Source organism: Sebastes fasciatus, chromosome 2 (assembly GCF_043250625.1).
Source record: "Sebastes fasciatus isolate fSebFas1 chromosome 2, fSebFas1.pri, whole genome shotgun sequence".
NCBI classification, from domain to species: Eukaryota; Metazoa; Chordata; class Actinopteri; order Perciformes; family Sebastidae; genus Sebastes; species Sebastes fasciatus.
This window is the reverse complement of record NC_133796.1, coordinates 9,104,526-9,124,772: the sequence shown is the minus strand read 5'-3', so window position 1 is coordinate 9,124,772 and position 20,247 is coordinate 9,104,526. Positions and strand designations below refer to the sequence as shown.

Below are 20,247 nucleotides of genomic sequence, written 5' to 3'. Positions count from 1 at the left end.
CTTTCTTTCTGTCTATCTATTTATCTATCTATCTATCTATCTATCTTTCTTTCTGTCTCTCTTTCTTTCTTTCTTTCTATTTATCTATCTATCTCTCTGTCTGTCTATCTTTCTTTCTTTCTGTCTATCTATCTATCTATCTTTCTTTCTATTTATCTTTCTTTCTTTCTATCTTTCTTTTCTTTCTATCTTTCTATCTATCTATCCATCCATCTATATATCTATCTATCTTTCTTTCTGTCTCTCTTTCTTTCTTTCTATTTATCTTTCTTTCTTTCTCTCTTTCTATCTTTTCTTTCTTCCTTCCTTTCTTTCTCTCTCTCTCTCTTCCTTTCTTTCTTCCTATCTATCTATCTATCTATCTTTCTTTCTTAATGTGTCTCCTAAAATAACATTTTGATTTTAGTAACACCTTTTAAATATCATGACAGACCATTTAAATTTGCCCTCAACATGTTTTAAATTGTTCTGTATAGCTGCAAAACTTGGCATATAAAGAAAAAAATAAAGATGTCTGTGGTCGTTACCTTTCTAACTTTCCTGAATATCCCCATATTTACCACTGATGATTGATAGAATTGAGGTTTTCCAAGCATGAACAGAAAAGGAAAACACATTTTTTGTTGTGATATCCATCCATACATTTAGTTTCTATACCCACCAGCACTGTGCAGGGTGATTGTAATAATATACTTTACAAATTCATGTGTATTTTGAGTCCTTTTTTGGCTATAAATCAACTGAAAATTAGTTTTATCAAGTGCTGCCCTTTGCCCTTAGGAACGCTGGAAATATGAATCCTACAACCTAAAGTCAACAGATTTGGTTCCTGCAATTTCAACTTTTCCTGTTAAAATAAACTTAAATACTGAAGAGAATTTGACCTTAGGGGAATTCATTTTCAAAGTTCACAACTATGAGAATAAACAGTCAGATCTTTCATTTCGGTAAAATGTCCTACCACACACGAAAAAGGTATTGCACAAAGAACATGAATGGTATGAGTGAAGAAAGACCTGATGGGTAAAACTTAATCACATGGTGTTTCTCTTCTGTTTCCATGACGGCAGATTAGGATGTCATGTGATTCCCAGTCCAGAGGGTTGACTAAGCGTGCGTTGGCACACACTGAGGTGGGCTGCGGTCAAACTTCATTCCAGTCATTCCCAAACCTGCTTGGTAGTTTCAATCACTCAGATACAAAGAACCACAAATACATAGTCAAACAAATTGTTTTGTCCCCCTCTTTTATTGAGATTTGAGTTTATACAAATGACACAAAAGACTTACAGACAAAGCATTGACGCCACAGTTCGCTATGCAGCACAAAATACAGAGAGAGAAGCAACCTGAAACCTTTAGAAAAACAGGTACCATAACCCCTCTGCACATAGACCAAGGCATTTAAGATCACCATGCACAGTGAAATGCACGGAAAGATCTGCTAAGTCTACAACATCCCCTGTTAGCACTTATTAATATTATTTACTGCACATTCTTGTTATACACAGATTGTGACAATTTCCTTCATGATTAAGCATAAATGGCACTTAAGACTCCACATTAGGGTAAACAGAGACAGTAAAGAGTTACATCTTCTCAGTGTTACTGTTAAAAAAAAACTTTTAAGATATCTTTACATAGACAAAATGTACCAGTATATTATATAGTTCACCAAAAGGATTAAGCAAGGCTAGTAAAATACATTCCTCCAAGAAACCAACCAAGAAATCCAACGTGCAAAAATTCACAACTTGACCATTCACAAACTCTGAAACCTACAACGTACAAGTATATATATATATATTTATTATTTTTTTATGTGTGTATTTTTTTTTTTTTTATTATATAAATAATTTGATTATCAAATGTGTATAAGAATCTACTTTGTAGATAAAGAGATAGTCCAACACGGCAAAGTGTCAGTAAAATGTGGGATGTGACTTGGATTAAGAGACAAATAGTAGAAAAACTGACTGCGGGCTTTGATCAAGGTCACTGTTTGGTGACCGGCTATCCAGGTACGATGCAGGAATGTCATCGGTCCGCCCACATTCTTCCCTTCTGGAGACATATTAACTTTTTTAACTACATCAAGATTCACATTTAACAGAGAGACACACGCAGCTCACGCTTTTCTCACAAATGGACAAACTGCCAGACGGCAACAGCACTGATAAAAGAACTGGGTAAGATGAGTCAGGATGGTAAATGGTACATCCTGGCACGATAGGGAGGCATTTTGGTCTGTGGCATAACTGGTACATTAAGCAAACCTAAAATACCAATATTTCCATTTACACTGTGTCCCAGGCATGACACTAAGCAGAAATCCTCAAAAAGGCTGTCTCACAAATACAAAAGTGACAATAATATAAGATATGTTTTTTTTTTAGCAGCTTATAGAACATTGCATTCAACTCTCCCCAGACAAAAAAAAACAACTGCACCACAGCGCAATTTGTTTTCCCCGTCAATCAATGTTCATAACATCTACATATCTATTTAGAAAATGTATTTCAAATCCCAAAAACCGATCGACTGAATGCAACAAAATTTCGTGGCAATGACCTAATCCTTCACATATACAGTATGAAACATGTATCATAGGATACACAGAGAACATAACTGCACAGTGCACAGCTACATCAGTACACAATGGAACTAACAAGGGACTGTTTTTGAGCCACAATCAAATTACCCCCTTGCCGTAAAGTGGAAACCGACACTGGGTGTGTTTTCGTCCTTCAATTCGTCTGGAGCGTTTCTTCAAGAAAACATACTGAGATGAAAGTTTAACTTCGAGGCCTGTCTCAGTGCTGTGTGTGTGTGTGTGTGTGTGTGTGTGTGTGTGTGTGTGTGTGTGTGTGTGTGTGTGTGTGTGTGTGAATATATATATAGACTGGAATGATAACTGGTATGTTTTTTTTCCCACAGTGCAGTTGTACTGTGCTGTACGCATACTGGCATTATACAGAATGATTTCCCATTATTTTTGGTGTGCAGCCCAGTTTACTTCAGATGCTGAACTGTGCTGGGAAGGTGCCCATGTACCACCAAAAGGCACCGATATACAGTATTTGGCACAGCCACTTTCCAAGGTAGTTTGCAGAAATGTCATCATTACACTGGTGACATGTAAGCTACATACATTACTGCTCAGTATTCCAGTGGAGACACCAAAGGGTACCATAACAGGTCCAGTATGCGTACAACACAGTACTGTATACAGCCATACAGTACTAGGCCTATGCATACTGCACGATGCTTGCAGATAGTAAACAGTCTGCAGCTAGCTCAGTAGAGGGCACTGTCGTTGTTGTTGTAGGAGCTGGAGCTGGGGAACGTGGGACAGGGCTTATTCCAGGGAAGGGTACCGGAGTGGTCAGCTGTGGGGAGGCTGAGGGTGCTGGCGCTCTTCAGCTTGTTCTTCAGGGCAAAGTTGAGGAAGGAGGACTTCTTGCTCACTTTTCGGGACCTAGAGTTCTTGTCGTCGTCATCGAAGGCCAGACAAATCATCGAGTAGGTCTTAGGCAGGTTTCCGCAGAAGGTGGCACTCTTGGTAGGCTGGACAGAGAGATAGATAGACAGTGACGTTTAGTGGAAAGAGGCCGTCATTGTTAGTTTAATAAATCAAAGAGTTGCTCTGGACGCCATACAGTCTCAATCAATATGTCAGTAACTTAGCAACTTCATTTTCTCACTGTTTTATTAACACAGAGGTCAATAAATACACAGAATCATAAATGGAATATTGTAAAGCAACTTTGCTTTCTGATATGAAATGTGCACGGGCTAGACAAAATAACAGAAACAATATACTGAACAATATAATCCAGCCTTAACAATTTCTTAAAAAAACTGTGGAATTAAATCAATAACTTTCTCACAAACTGTCACTTTCTAATAGGGCTGTACGATTATGGCCAAAATGATAATCACGATTATTTTTGATCCATATTTAGATCACAATTATTCATTGGACAAAATATTCTTATTGCACTTTTTAAATCAACAGAGCACTGCTTTCACGTTCACGTTGTGCTACATTCCTTCTAATTAAGCATAAAAATAAGACTTAAAATAAGGTTCTTCTTCACCTGAATTCAGTGCAGAGAGCAAACCAGCAAAACCTAACATACAGTATATACTGGACTGCAGCCGCAACATTAAGTAAAGCTTATTACGGGTTGCCTCTGTAGGATGTGCCCGCAGCGGCATGACGGCTCCCCAAAAGTGAAGCCAAAACATGTCGACTACTCCCTGGTGGTTGACTGTTAGTTTAGGAAGTGCTTGATTTGATATGCAGCAGGGTTTTACAGGAGTGGCGCGCAAAATCGTGATTGCAATTAATATTCAATTAGTTGTGCAGCCCTACTTTCTAACAACAACAATAATTAGGCTTTTAAAAGAACTCACACAGCTGGAATCTATATGATGCAATACATCATGCAAAGATTTCTCATGGGAAACTGTAAACACAATTGGCAGGAAACACTACCTCAAAGGAGAAATCTCAAATTCTAACTGTGCTTTTAAGTCATCTGATACAAAGAGCCAATTCAATCGAGGAAACCACATAGATTACTTTTTCTCTCAGCCAATAGCAAGGAAAGAGAGCCTGGCATACCATTGGAAGGTTGCTGTCCATAACGCTGACCACCTGGATCTCAATCCCCTCCTCGTTCAAATCCTTCAGCAGCCGCATCACATCGCTCACGCCCATCCATCTGCAATCAGTGTCGCCCACGACAACAATGTAATCGCCCTCTTTCAGACCATCAGCCTGGAAAAAACAGGAGGAGGAGGAACAGGAGTCAGAGAAGAGGGCCAGTGAAATGACAGAGTAAATATTTACAGCTGAAGGTTTGTTTGAATGGCAACCAAGTCTGGTTCACCTACTTTCCTTCAACACCCTGGAGGCAGCAGAGAAAACACTGAGGTTTAGTTCATAACAAAGCTTTTTTTTTTTTTTTTTTTTACAGCAGGCCAAACACTTGGCACAGTGTGTGTGTGTGTGCGTGTGTGTGTGCGTGTGTGTGTGTGTGTACCAGAGCACATTATTTCATAGCTGTGGGAAACCAGTCTTATCTACATGAGCTCAGCTCTTTCTGTCTGATAACATGATCTGTGTTCACCAGACGTAGATGTGGAGAATCACTCAAAATAAATCCTGTTGAATGCAGTATTAAAAAGTTATAAGGAGTCTGACCTAGTTAGACTTATGCAATGTGACTAATCTGCTTCTCTGCATAGCCTGTAGGGCCTAATAAGAGTCTGCTCTTTGTCAGCACCTCTTAATGAGCTGTCAGACTGAAAAGGATTGCAGAGAGTAAATACTCTCTGATTCTTAATTAAATTAGTAGCCGGAGTGGCTGCGGAGAGGGGGGAGGGGGAGGGGGAGGAGGAGGAGGGAGCGCCTCCAGACATTCTTTAAAGCTGAATCCTGATCAGGTTTCTGAGAAGGACTTTATTTAATCAAAGGTTCTCTGAGTAAATAAAACATCATTTGAACTTATTTGATATTCAGGGCGCAGGCATGCCTGAAATTTCAAGCAATTAGTTCTCCCACCCTAGACAAAGTCACTCCCTGCTAGTAAATCCTGTTTAAGGGAGTTAACATTGAGCAACCTATGCCTCTGGCTTTTGTTAAAGTTCAACAGAAGACAGTATTGAACATGGCCCCTGAAATATTTTCTGCTCTAAAATAACATAGTTTGTTAAATTATATATGCTATATTATTATTATTAAAACAGCCTGCAGATGATGAAAACCCTTCCCCTGTCCCAGGTGTGAAACTACAGAAGTGTCAGGTGGCTCCTAGGTCAATAAACATGAGAGTACTCGGTGACGTCCAGTTGTTCATCATAGTTTACCATCCTACGGCAAACTAGAATTACCGCCTTGTGGTTGTACGCCTCTGCCAACCAGTCTAGTTGCAGTTTACAACTATGTCTGTCCAAAATGTCATCACTTATATATACACATCACATATCATATATGAATTCTATGGCTCAAAAAAGTGTTTTGATCTTTGACCACCAAAATCTAATCAGGTCATTTTTAAGTCCAAGTGGACATTTATGCCAAATTTAAAGAAATTCGCTCAAGGCGTTCCTGAGATAACGCTTTCACGACAATGGGACGGACCTAAGGTCACCAAGGTGATCTGGACCTTTGACCAGCAAAATCGAGTGGACGTTTCTGCCAAATTTGAAGAAATTCACTCCAAGGTTTCCGGAGATATCACAAGAATGGGACAGGCATGAGGTCACAGTGACCTTGACCTATGAGCACCAAAATCTAATCAGTTCATCCTTGAGTTCAAGTGGATGTTTGTGCCAAATCTGAAGAAATTTCTTCATGGTGTTCCAGAGATATCACGTTCAAGAGAATAGGACGGACATGAGGTAACAGTGACCATGACCTTTGATCTTTGACCACCAAAATCGAATCACTTCATCCTTGAGTCCTGGTGGACGTTAGTGCCACATTGGAAGAAATTCCGTCCAGGCGTTTCTGAGATATCACGAGAATGGACCAGATGGATGGACGGACGGACGGACGGACAACCCGAAAACATAATGCCTCCAGCAACTGCTGTCGCCGGCACGGAGACATAAAAAAGAGTCCAAAAAGGCATTCACAGATGGATTTGCATGTTTTATCGAGTAACTACAAAATGCGTTGCAGAGCTTTGATGGAAATAAATCTGAGGATAATGTTTGCTGTGATGGATTACCCATCTCAAGATCATTTCAAGTATCTGCAACCTGATTTTTATACCATATTGATGTTCATTGGAACCAAAGGCTGGCTGCCAAATAGAAGATCAATCTTACCGTGTTCAGCCAAAGGTAAGGAATATAGGTCAACTCACAGCAGCTCGGCAGAGCGGGTCCAACGAAACCACCTGGACCGGTGTTTCTCCTTTCAGGGTGAAGCCCAGGTCTCTGTCTTCTGGGCGGAGTTGTATTGACCGTGGGGCTGTCCACCGCTGCTTGGCTGAGAAGAATGACAGTGGGCCCTGAGTGGAGACAGAGTGGGGATGCTGGGGTCAATATGGATACAGGTTTTATCAAGTGGGTAATATCCTCTGCTTTAAGAGTTTTAGAATTCAAAGATTTTGGTGACAGCCTGGGGGAAAACTGAAAATAGCATAATAATTGCTAAAGCTTTCTTGTATCCTTACAGGCTGGTAACCATTAACCAGGTATCCATTAAAGTCCACATCTGTGATCTGTTACTACATCAGTACATATACTACATACACTCAGGAAACATGGAAGTCATGTGGCCACGGAGTATAGTTAAATGATCAACTTGCACTCTCACCATGCCAGTCACATTTCCTTTTAAAAAGGGCACACATTCTGTAAAAAAAAAAGTTATTCATATGAAAAACATTCTCAACATACTGAACATGTTAGATCGGTCTACTTCAATGTCGGGCTGCAGATATGCAGTATCTACCATACTGTACAGCTAGAACAGTTATAGCTGCATGACTCAACTATGGCTGTAATTGTCAATTAATTCTAAAAAATGTGGATTTAATGGGTTTCAATGGGGACATTTTTGTCCTTAAGGGTCTGAGTGTCTGTATTTTGGCTACATGGTTTATTATAGACTTACTATAGGAGCTGAGGTTGAATTTCCAAAATTCAAGAAAAAAAATTCAAACCTTTGCCAGAATTTATGCCATATTCATTAACACAGTCAAAACGATCGAAAATTAAAAAATGAAAAAGCCCAAAATATCCCTAGTGTTAAATGATTAATCCATTAAAACTGTACTTTTCCGTTGATCACTTCCACATTATACATAATTGATCACAAACATGTCAGCCTGCTGAAACCAAATGCTGTCTTCTCCCATTAATACACTTCTTATCTGATGGGAAAATCTCTCCTCCATCATCAGTCCTATTAGTGGAGCGGCTAACATCCATTTTTCAGTCAAATCGTGCAAATAGTGATACAAGCACCAAATTTGGCATGATGATTCCCGAGGGGTCACTTAGCAAATATAAACGATCGGCCACTTGAAAATCCAAGACGGCGGCCATTTTTCAAGATGGCCGCCAAATTGACCTGCCGTTAATGGTTTCTCTCATAGAAATTCATCTACTTAGTCAATTTGAGTGATCTTGGTGTCAAAGTATGTGATTTCTAGCATGCTGGATCTTATTTTGATAGTTAAATAATTTTTAACTTCAATATAAATTTAGTCGCGGAGAATGTTTTTCTTAAAAAAATGCATGATTTTGATGAACTTGAATGATTGTGATGTAGAATTATATGTTTTCTGGTATGCTATCTAATCTAACAATTTTTACAGCTTTAACATCCTCCAATACGTTTTTTTTTTTTTACTTTTGGCTGTCCGGTGAGTCTTTGCTTTGTGGTGTTTGCATGGCTCAATTGGCTTGTAGGTCTACTGTTGTAGATATCAATAGCTGCTGTTGCCATAGGTGTAGGGGCTTAGTGGTAGGGGTAGTACCTTTGTTTCAGAAGTCAGCCACATCCTCCAGGATGGACTACTGGCACTGGTCCTCACTACTTGCCCAACTCTCACCTGTGGCTCCATGAAGTTGCTAGTGCACGGCAATGACCACACCCCGGGACACCATGTTGGCTCACGGGCTGAACTAGGTGAGGGTAGCACACAGAGAGTATCTCTGTGATGGAGTATGTCTAGCTCTAAATGTCAAAGTGCATAGAGTCAACGAACCAGCCATCTTTATCCATGAGGTTCCAACCCAACTGCCAGAATTGGAAAAACAGCAAAGAACTGTAAAGGAGTGATTGTCGGGCACTACCAGGGCACACTGGTGACAATCGCTGCTGTGTAACTCAGAATGGGGTTTAACGTCAGCTAAGTAGGATTCAGCATTATACTTAGTGTCCAAAATGCTGCTTACTACCAACCAATGATCAGTTTAAGGCAGCAAAACCTGAATCGACAGGATGTGCAAGCGCGGGAGAGCCGAGCCAAGGATAATGGGGTTTCAGTTATCCAGATAGTGTACAGATTGCGTAAAATAATGCATGAACCTAGCTGTATCCCATGCAAGCAAGTGCCCGTTCAGTGATGGAAAGCTCCTTCCCAATCTGAGTGCTGGAGATGTCAGCCTGCTTGCTTGGCTGCTCTGTACAAACGAGAACGAGCCTATCTGAATGCCCAACAGCTGCAGAAGAAAGAAGAGCTGTCCCAGAAGAAGGAAGCAAATATGGAGAAGCAGTCCACCTGGCAAAGGCTGCTCAGATGATACGTCGTGACATGTTTCAGCATAAATCAGAATTCAACAGCACGTCTCATGATGGGTACCTTGAAGATACCGTCCCACCATCACTGCTTCAGTTTGTATGTATGATTGAACATGGGGCTGATATCAAGTCACAACTCCAAAATGGCACATCAAAATCTGACCTTGCAACTGTTACAGTAGAGCTGTTTTGCCAAATACAGGGAAGGATCGCAGGTCCACAGGCAATCCAAGGACAGGAAGACACCTTTTGCTATGTATGTTGGCCTGTCTGTGTTTTCCAAGACCAGAAAGATGCAACTGATAGATATGTTGGTGTGGGAACCTCATGGATAAAGATGGCTGGTTCGTTGACTCTATGCACTTTGAAATTTGGAGCTAGAAATACTCCATCACACAGAGACTCTCTGTGTTTTACCCTCACCTAGTTCAGCCCATAAGCCAACATGGTGTCCGAGGTGTGGTCATTGCCGTGCACTGGCAACTTCATGGAGCCATAGATGAGAGTTGGGCAAGTAGTGTGAACCAGTGCGAGTAGTCCATCCTGGAGGATGTGGCTGACTTCTGAAACAAAGGTGCTACCTCTACCACTAAGCCCCTACACCTATGGCAACAGCAGCTATTGATATCTACAACAGTAGGCCTACAAGCCAATTGAGCCTTGCAAACACCACAAAGCAAAGACTCACCGGACAGCCAAAAGTAAAAAAAACAAAACGTATTGGAGGATGTTAAAGCTGTAAAAATTGTTAGATTAGATAGCATACCAGAAAACATATAATTCTACATCAAAATCATGCATTTTTTTAAGAAAAACATTCTCCGCGACTAAATTTATATTGAAGTTAAAAATTATTTAACTATCAAAATAAGATCCAGCATGCTAGAAATCACATACTTTGACACCAAGATCACTCAAATTGACCAAGTAGATGAATTTCTATGAGAGAAACCATTAACGGCAGGTCAATTTGGCGGCCATCTTGAAAAATGGATGTCTTGGATTTTCAAGTGGCCGATCGTTTATATTTGCTAAGTGACCCCTCGGGAATCATCATGCCAAATTTGGTGCTTGTATCACTATTTGCACGATTTTTCCACTATCCGCTCCACTATATGTAACAGCGAGATGATGCCTCTCACCCCCGCTCCTTTCATTATATCACCGTAGTTAATTGCATGGAGAGATTGTGCTGGATTTAACAGTCTCTCATTTCTCTGTGGAACCAAAAGGATTTGAGCGTCGTTGTCGAGACTGTTAATGAAGAGCTAGGTTGGATTTTACAACAGGAACCGGAGCGGTATTGATTCACAGAGACTCCTTACGCCTGTCGTCTGGGAACGTCAGCTCCGACCTTTGACCTCCTTACCAATCATAATCTTCAACGGTTGTTTGCCTTGAAATTTAAGCCTGTTTTTTTTGTTGTAGTAATTGTAAACTGTGCTAGATGAAAGAAATGACTCCCAATTGAATGCCTCTTTCAGAGGACATGAACAGAAGATGTTCCAGTTACAGAGAATGCCAGTGCCCGCCCCTCCCTTCCAGCCACCACCATGACAAATCAAGCGAGGTTCAGAGCACCTCTGTCCATGGTTAGTGTTAGTTTCACATTTGTTGCTATGGATGAACGTCCAGGAGGCTTTGAAAACAAGATAGGACTTTTGGATTGGCTGCTGTTCAAATATGCCAAAGCCTCCAGGAGGTTCACCCTTGGTTGGTTGTATTCAGAAGTAACAAAAAATACACTCTGGGTGTTAAAAAGTACACTTCTGAAGTCTAAAACACAAATCCAGAGCCATTTCATGTCACTTAATGAATAAACCAACCATCATGTACAAAAAGAAATAGCAATGTGAGTGGAAAAATATTAGTAACCCACATACCAGCCTCTGGAAGAAGTCGGTGACTTTCACCTTTGTGCTTGTGGGAACCTCCATCTCTGCTTTGTGCTCTGTTTTAGCTGTGGGAAGAAAGGGAGAAACACAAAGCTGTTATTCTGCAGTGTTTACTGTCACAACCACATCTCACCTGTCGCCCTGCAGAGAGAGGCGGGCGGGGAGTTAGCAGTGTAAACATTACATCATCTGTACCTGGAAAGAAATGTCACTTATCACATCTGATTGCAGCAGGTGTTGTACATAACACTGCAGCCTTTTTTTTTTACAATCCGTTTCCTAAGAGACAAACCTCGCAAATGAACACATTGGTCCTGCCTAACGACATTCGTGTTTGTTGTGGTGACACTAAGGTGACCGGTCAGTTTCTATGTCAACCACAGGAAGAATAGCGGTCACCTCAGAGACTCAAATAAACAATTGTTCTAATTAGTCTCTTAAAAACATTTAAGACTCACAGATGATGTCTGGGGCCTCCGTGTAGTCGGCAAACTCTTCCTCGTCTTCATTATCACTGCACTTGTTGAGCGAGCGCTGGAGACTGGCTTTTAAAATGTCGTGTAGGATATCCAGCTTGTTCAAGTGGTGGCACAAACTATAGATCCTTAGAGCCTCCTCGTGACCCCGTATGGCCCGACGAATGTGTGCTTTACCTGAGGGGACGATAAAGAATTTGCCATAGGACGGATGAGGAGAAGTGGATAGGGGAGAAGAGGAATGAAAAAGAGGGACAGAGATGAACAGGGAAAGTCAGGTCTGATGTGTTTTTCTTCCTTTGCCTTCAGCTGTGCTCAGCTTAATATGCTCGCTCTTACCAATGCGTTCACGTTCATCTTTCCTTTTCAGGATGTCAAGAGGAGAGCGTCCCTCGGGAAGGCGATCGTAGACCTGTGACAAGGTCTTCTCCTGCTGGTCCTCATCATCACTGAGACCCACTGAACACACAGACAGCAAAAAAATCAATGTTAAAAATCCGTTGGTGGGCCCTGACACCATTACGCTTTCAGAGGCTGTAGCAGGCTCAGTTTTAAAGCAAGAGTGAACATCCTGCTATCATATGAAACTAGAAGTTAAGGAATCCATTGGTACCAACGATGTCATACTAGCTTGTCATGAAGGAGGCTAAATAACTCTCCAAAGTTTCGTTGAATTTTGACGAGGAAAAGGTAGCATGGCCATTTACAAAGGGGTCCCTTTACCTCTGATCTCAAGATATGGGACTGAAAATGGGTTCTATGGGTACCCACGAGTCTCCCCTTTACAGATATGCCCACTTTATGATAATCCAGAAATCTCCAAATGTCAAAGGTTTTTGATACCAAATCACAGCATGTCTTTTTCTATGGTGTTCCTCAAGGTCTTGGTGTCTTAATGTGGTATTTTGGAGGGATTATTGATAATTTTGTATCAATTCTTGAGCAGTAAAAAATGGTTAAATTTAGCACTAAATCTGTGTAACAAATGGTATCAACCCCGAAATTGCTGCAACAACTTCTGAGACATAATAGAGCATGGGAATGACCATCATATATTTCTATCATAATGTTCTAAACCCCTATACACATTCACAATTTATTTTGATTAATTATTTATATTTCTGAGTTATGACTAGAACAAATTTACTCACAGTGCTGAGCTGCAGCACAAATGAATCTCCGGGTTCCCAGCTTTCAGATGATGTACACCATTTCTATATGACATACACTGTTGACTTTTTATCTACCCCTGAACATCACCTGTCCCCCACCCCTAGCCCTCTAAAAAAAAAAAAAAAAAGGGAGCGGTTAAGAGGTAAAAAAGAATAAAAAGCTGAATGTTTTGGTGTTGTCCACCTCCAACATCGGGGTCAATGCTGAAACACATGGCTAACACTCTTGAATGGCATGATGTGATGCCATGTTTCCTTTGTGTTTGCAGTTAATCTGTTTACTAGAGCAATCTTCGTTCTCTGTCCTCGAGTCCTCTCTCTACGGTCCTGCGGTTAATTGCTGTATTCTCCTCATTCAAGCAGGAATCTGTTAATGAGCTGCCAAACTCAAAGCTGCTTCGCTCCGTTGTTCCTCTATTCAGTCCTGCCCCATTCATAGCATTGGGTAAAACTATGACCGTGAACTTAATATAAGTTGCTGTATTTTTGCTTAGTTTGGATTTCAGCTCTCTCTCATTTGTTAATGTGTAGTAAGAAAGAAAGATAAACAAGACTGCAACACTGTCAGAAATAATGACAAGCCATCAAGAACTAAAGCAGTATGATACTAAATTAGTAATAGCACTACTGGAAGGTTTTTGCTCACTCACAAACCATCCTTCCCTTCCTCTCTCTGCCACTCTGATTACAGGCAGCGTTAAGAGGCTACATAACTGTAATCCTCCTCCAGCAGTCTACAATACATCCACTCAGTTTTAACTCACTCCTACATCTCTCATTTCCCTTCATTCTCACTCTCAGCCCATCCTGCCACCGAGTTCCTGGAAACTTGGCCTCTCTTTACCATGGCTTGTGTGTGTGCAAGCGTGTGTGTGTGTCTCTCTAAATAGCTGTTATGTAACAGCATTGTGGCTGGCTGTGGTTCAGTCCAGCCATCTGACATGACCAACCCAGTGGGCCATACAGCACTTTAAGAGAAGGATCAGGTTTTCCAGGGTTTTCAAAATCAGGCAGCTAACGTCTCATAACACTGATCCCAGAATTGTTTTACACCTTTACAGCCAACAACCAGGCTAATACTATATAACAAGTAGATTCAAGCGTGTACAGTAGATGTGCAGATGGAGGTTGTTTATGACTAGAGTGAATAAAACTTTGTTGACATAAACTCAAGCTGTGTTGTTGTTAAAGAGAAGAAGGACAGTGACTTTGCCCCTTCAGTTGGACGATTATTTAACTGCTCTTACACTATGTCTGTGGAGAGCACACCTGTCTCCATTAGGCACTACTGTACACCTGGTGCAGAGCACAATATATGAAAATAACAGTTATGCATTGCAAAAAGTGAGTCCTGCTCAACAGTAGGGCTTCTCAGAAGCAGAAAAAATTGCTTATGCATGCTTATGTAATGTAGCTTGAAACTAGAATTACTAGCAAATAATTAGGGCTGCACGATTTAAAAAAATAAATCTGACTAATTGTGATCATTTTGACTGATATTGCAATTGCGATATGATTTGCAATATTAGAGGGAATGAACATTTTTATATCATTAGTTTCTATCTATGTTAAAATGATTAACATCTCTCTGTTTTTCTTACACTCGTGGTCCAGGAGCGCCGAGGCGACAAAGTAGTGTGCCATGGAGCGGTAGTGGTTGGTTTTGACTTGCGACATGGTGGACCAGAAGAACGGGACATTGTCTTTGATTGGCGTCTGGATCATGGACTGATGGACTTGGTCGTAGATTTCTGAGACCTGGCAGGAAAAGGAAGGTCGAGTTAATGAGAGGACATTAAAAGCACTGAGGAAGTGAGGAATCGGACTGTGGTGACATTGTTACTTTACATTCACTTCACCTACAGTATATCCTATTGAGTCCACAGCTAAAGAAAGAATATGCTGCCTAAATCATGTGAGGACTGTGTGTTTCTTTGCTGTCATTTACCTTTGCAGCCTCCTGGGCCATTTTCATCAGGGATTGGAACTGGTTTCGGATCCCAGGCAGCGCAGTCTTCTCAAACAGGCACTCCTGAGTCTGAGCAAGCATCATCCGAATCAACATACTGAGCATGGCTGGGCTCATGTCGTAGCTGGGAGTGTGGGTGAATGTTTCCTTCAGGAGGTTCAGGATACCTGGGGGAGGACGAGAGGTCAGCACAGCTTGAAACCAAACTATTCCAAGGACTCTTCATTCTCTGTACTACCAAGACTTTCACAGCTTGTCTGGCAATCTGAACTAAAGAGCTTTTGGTCAGTTATTTTAAAAACTAGAATTACTTACATCCATGTCGGTCCAAAATGTCATCACACCTATTTGTTATGTTTGTGAAATTGTCATAATTAGCATATGAATTCTTGAGTTATGGCCAAAAACGTGTTTTGTGAGGTCAGAGTGACCTTTGACCAGCAAATTCTAATTAGTTCCCTCTTGAGTCCTCCACGAGAATGAGTCAGACAGACAACCCGAAAATGTCTCCGGCCACGGCTGTAAAAATGTGTTGTATTTAAGACAAGCATGTAACCCAGGATAACCTAGATCCTATTTAGTTCTGTGAAGACAAAAATAATTTGACTAATGGGACTATGCGTTTCTAATTTTTTTAGTTTGTGATTTTAAGACCCTGTAGGGAATTAAATGTCTTTTCTCTTTATTATCTCCATAGATGTCAGGGTCAGCTAATTAACAAGACGTTATTTTGTGTAATCCAAGCAGCATATGTCATTTACATCCAAATTGTTAATGATAATTTCATAACAGAACCACTCTAGTTTGGGGTTTGGTCTCATGTGTGGAGCGGAGCTGAATGGGGAAAAGAGAGAGGAAGATTGTATTCATGTATTCTGTCTAGCTCAGAATTATGATATGTAGCCTCCCAAACATTCAACAAGTTACTCTGATAGTGGTAGTTGGTACACCAGTAGTGTAATAGTGAATAGTGAATAGTCAAGGGGAAAACTCAAATAGTCCATTTGGGAGAGGCATATAGCTTGCTGGTCCACAAAATGACTTCAGCATGCTGGTACATTAACCCTAATTACTGACACTCTCTTATACAGATGTTTTAAAAGGTTCCACACAGAGAATTAAGTGATCCTACTTCTTCCTTTCCGAGGGCATATTGCTGTTACTACAGTATCCAGTGCTAGCAGTGAGATCTATGTCTGTGAGCCTCTTTAAAGTTCAGCCAAGACACAAACCTTCTTAAATTAGTTTGTCATGTTCGATGGAAGCATCTGCATTCCAACCGAGAGTGCCTCCCTCTTATTTTACAGATTAATAACCTTGCAGCAGAGATGTAGACAGCTTAATAACAGAGCACTGCCTCGCTAGTCTTCCTCGAAGGTTCTGCCATTGTTGGCTGGCTCCTCCCATCCTCTGTGCTGCTTTTGTGACCCTGGCTAAAGGGCACTGCAGCAGCCCTTCTACAGATGGCATCACCTCCCAGCTTAGTGTATTACTGGCCCCGTATACTGGTGACAATGTTCCGCATAACAACTTAATTGTTTCACTTAGTACAAGCCTAAATTACAGCCATCAAAGCAACATAACCGAAGCCGTGGCCCCGTCCAGAGCTGTAATTATACTGCAATACTCCTCATACTGCCAAGTCATAATTCTATCAAGACTTTGTCCGAGCCTCCTGAAACCTCAAGAGGGTTGGGAAACCAGTTCATATGATGGGTGCTTCTCTGGAGCTCAGCCACGTGACAAGAAGCCAGAGAAACATCAACTGCATTCATTCTCTGTCGTGGAGCAGAAGTCAGAGGGCGGAGGCTGGCACATATTCTGAAAATAAGACTGTGTGTTCATACCAGCGTGCTTTTTCTGAACAGCATGTGCCTTTTTAATGTTAATGTCATTAGGAAATGACAAACAAAATTATTGAGAAAAGGTGTGGAAGTCATTGTTTATTATAAACGATTCTCCTGCCGTTCTTTTACTTCCTCTCTCTGTTACAATCACTTGTTCCTGACAATGGGAGCATTTCAGAAGCGGAGTTTCTCCCATTAATCCCCTTGTTTGAATCACTGAAACCGGACATTGCGTGGGATGACAGTAAAGCCTGGTTTTAAGAAATAAAGAAAGGACACTGTAGGGTAATTTCTAGGCTGGTGAGAGAGGGAGTATCTGTTTAAACCAGTTTATGACTCCTATCTTGACTCTTCCTACCTGCACTTTTCTGGAAGGAAGAGATGGCCTCCTCCAGTCCGGCTATCGTCTGTCGGTCACTACGGGTGCCGATCTGAGAGAAGAGAGCGGCCATGTTGAAAAGGATGCTAGCCTTCTCCAGGGACAGGTTCTGTTGGCATACCGGCACCCCTGTGAAGGAGTCGTACCTGGAGGAAAGAGGGTGTCACAGAGCTGTCACTATTTATTTTTGTAAAGCAGGGATCAAAACAATCACTAAGTGCCTTATAGAAAATATAATGATGTTAAGTAAAAGCCAAAAAGATAAACAATGTAAGAGAAACAGCTAGTAATATAAAATATGATATTTGGAGTTTAAAAAATATTCTCTGAAGGAATTAAACAGGTAAATACAGCAAGAATAAAAGTTTGCCACAGTGTGTTATAAAAACTCTTTTTCACTAAAGGTTGTGAGGGTTTAAGCCTTTAAGCTAATCTTCTCACTCCTCTCTATCTCTGCTGCATGAATGAATGAAGTGCAGTTAGCATGAAGTCAGTGGGGTGTCAGATGCTCTTCAGGCACTAAGTCCTGGATGTCACAAAATTTCCTCCAAGTGAATAAAAATTGCTTTATTTGCCCCCAAAAACTCCACTGACCAGATTCAGTATTGATTAGTAATCAGATAACAATGACATACCAGAAAATTCTTAAAAAATATATTATGTATACTTCATTCAGACCCCCTTTGTCAACTCTTGAGTTTAAAATATCTCAAATAATTTCCATGGTAAGGGTTTTGTTATTATTTGCTGCACATGTATTCTCATGTAGACCACTGGTCATCTCTCTCCCTCTCTAAGTAGAATTTCTCTTCTGCTTGTAAAAGGTTCAAAATGCAACACAACCCAATCAAAAAAGCTGCAATCAAACCAGTCCTTTTTATTTATCTCTTCTATGGGTCAAAGCAGAGCCTGGCATCTTCTGGCAGAGATATACTAGTTGATCCATAGATTTAAAGCAGTAACACGACTGAGCCTTTGCTGTTTAAGCTCAAAGGCTTTGGAAAACCTTGGTGTAAGGGCTCAATGCAGCTAGATTAGGAGGTTAAGGTAATAGCTACTTTATTTGTTTTGTAAACCTTCACAGCGGTTGTTTGCATTTGTTTTATTTGAACAATATCCATTGAAGATTTTCATATAGTACATTTTGATAATTGCTTTTATTATTGTTATTATTATTATTATTTTGAATTGGTGCTAATCAGTAATCATTGGTGTGTACCAGGTGAAGAAGATCCCAGTCTGGCGGGATGGGGAGAAGAATCGGGTTTCCATCAGAGGAAGATGGCTGGAGTATTTCGCCAGCAGTTCCACCCCGGCCTCGTCTCGACTTGGCGTCCTGCAAGCCTACAGTAGGACATGGAAGGAAAGAGATCTGATACAGTCTGCAATAATGGAGAACTTATTATAGTGAAGACGCACAGTGCTATTATTAGACGGAAACCCAAAAGATCAGTCCAAAAACTTTTTTTTTCACTTATCATAGTGGTATTTAGCTATGTGGATAGCTTCACTTTTATGCACTGAGGTTTTGAGGGCACATTGATAAAGGAGTTAGCAAAGAGGCTTTTCTCATCTGTAGTCCCTGGACAGATGTAAGAAATTCTCTCAGAAATCCCAGTGACCAATATCTCAAAAGCTCAGGAAATAAAACTGAAACCATCTGCATGGCTAGAGACGGGGGGGACAAAATATGTTTTTGTGATTTGGGTGAACCAACCCTTTAACTCACAAAGGATTACATGGTGCTTTTTGAGGTAGAACATTATTATTATTATATTATAATGGAGGCCACTAGAGTAAAAAGAAAACTACATATCAGAACATGCATAACATATAATGTCAGATCAGACTATGTGTGCACTGTGTACACTGTGTACACTACCTGTCGCAGGTCCATCAGGTCAGCAATCTCCTCTTCAAAACTGTTCCCGTCTTCACTGTAGTGCTCCAAGATGAAGTCCTGTCAGAAACAGATAAAGTTCAACATCTCAACACAACATTTTTCTGGCCAGTTGTCGAGTAGTGCTCTGGGGCTTAACCGTGTGACCTTTCAGCTACAGGCCGGCGTCTCTCACAACTAATCCGATTGGTCCTATCATTCTTAACTGTACACAGAAGTCACGTCCAACTCTGCTATGCCAAGTAGGTCTGGAGAGAGCTGCCGTTCTGTCAGAGCCAGAAGTAGAGGGGGTATGTATTACGTCTTATGTGTTTTTTATGTCTTATTATGACTTGACCGTTATGCTGTGACTGTTTGTTGTTCTGTCATGAGCACACTGACACAAATTCCTAACAACGAAGTTGTATGGCAATAAAGTATTGAATCTTGAAGACACCTGGTCATTAAGGGCACTTTCACAAGCCATGGTCCGTTTGGCTAGTCCGAATCAGGGTGAAATTGATACTTTTGGTTAATTTTCTATTTAGTCTGGTTCAGTTTCAAAGTGCACAAATTAAAATGGACCAAATAAAAAAAAATAACTTGTCGAGGGGCCGTTTGAAGGAGCGAATTTATAATTTTCGTCTTGAGAGCTGCCACTTCTATGCAGGGAATCGCGGACTTTGATATATTGCTGTCGTAATGTTTTCACTTTGATCTACTGTGAGCATGAATCCCTTCTCCTCCAGTTTATCTCCAATGACTTTATAAACGTCACTGTCTTTGTGGATGTTATTTAGCATATTCTGTTTGTTCTCTTAAGCCCAGATGTCAAGCAAACATCAGGCCTCTGCAGAAGTCCAGGTTAGTCCTCTCCCACTCATGTTTAACTGTCGTTTACCTGTGTCCATCTCAACAAATGCCGACGCAGGCAGCCTGCATTTTGGTTCCCTTGGAACCGGTCAGAGACCACCTCTTGCAAGCGGTCTCAGTCCGGTTGTTTTGTTTTCCGCACCAGAGTACGATTACTGTGTTCACAACTTCCCAAACGAGCCGCACCAGAGTTCGATTAAAACTGACTAAATGTTGGTTTGTGAAAGCGCCCTTAGACTAAGGTGTGATTACAGTCAATAAGTAGAGCAGCATCAACATGCTCATGAACTCACGACGTCTCACAAACCACAAACCACAAACCACAAACCACAAACCAGAACAGGATGCAACGTCCTATAAAGGTGCTTCCCCGTTGTCGGACATAGCGACATGATAACTCTACTAGCCCCAATAATTACTGACCCACTTTGGTTAACAGGAAAAATCTTTGTATGGTCGGTTCGATGATTTAATGTTTCCTGAATG

The 20,247-nt window shown here is 40.9% G+C and overlaps 1 protein-coding gene across 1 annotated transcript in view; it reads right to left on the bottom strand.

Annotated features, from left to right (window-relative positions):
- Positions 1–1,230: 1,230 nt before the first annotated feature.
- Positions 1,231–20,247, bottom strand: part of rhpn2 (rhophilin, Rho GTPase binding protein 2) — a 37,846-nt gene continuing 18,829 nt past the window's right edge. Inside the window, exons 5-15 of the mRNA XM_074660875.1 lie at positions 18,892–18,969; positions 18,229–18,353; positions 16,989–17,155; positions 14,763–14,950; positions 14,416–14,572; positions 11,982–12,101; positions 11,625–11,819; positions 11,155–11,231; positions 6,882–7,028; positions 4,631–4,786; positions 1,231–3,567 (exon numbers count right to left, since the gene is read on the bottom strand). Coding sequence (XP_074516976.1) covers positions 3,298–3,567; positions 4,631–4,786; positions 6,882–7,028; positions 11,155–11,231; positions 11,625–11,819; positions 11,982–12,101; positions 14,416–14,572; positions 14,763–14,950; positions 16,989–17,155; positions 18,229–18,353; positions 18,892–18,969 — 1,680 coding nt within the window. The 3' untranslated portion in view covers positions 1,231–3,297. The remainder of the gene's footprint in view (positions 3,568–4,630; positions 4,787–6,881; positions 7,029–11,154; positions 11,232–11,624; positions 11,820–11,981; positions 12,102–14,415; positions 14,573–14,762; positions 14,951–16,988; positions 17,156–18,228; positions 18,354–18,891; positions 18,970–20,247) is intronic.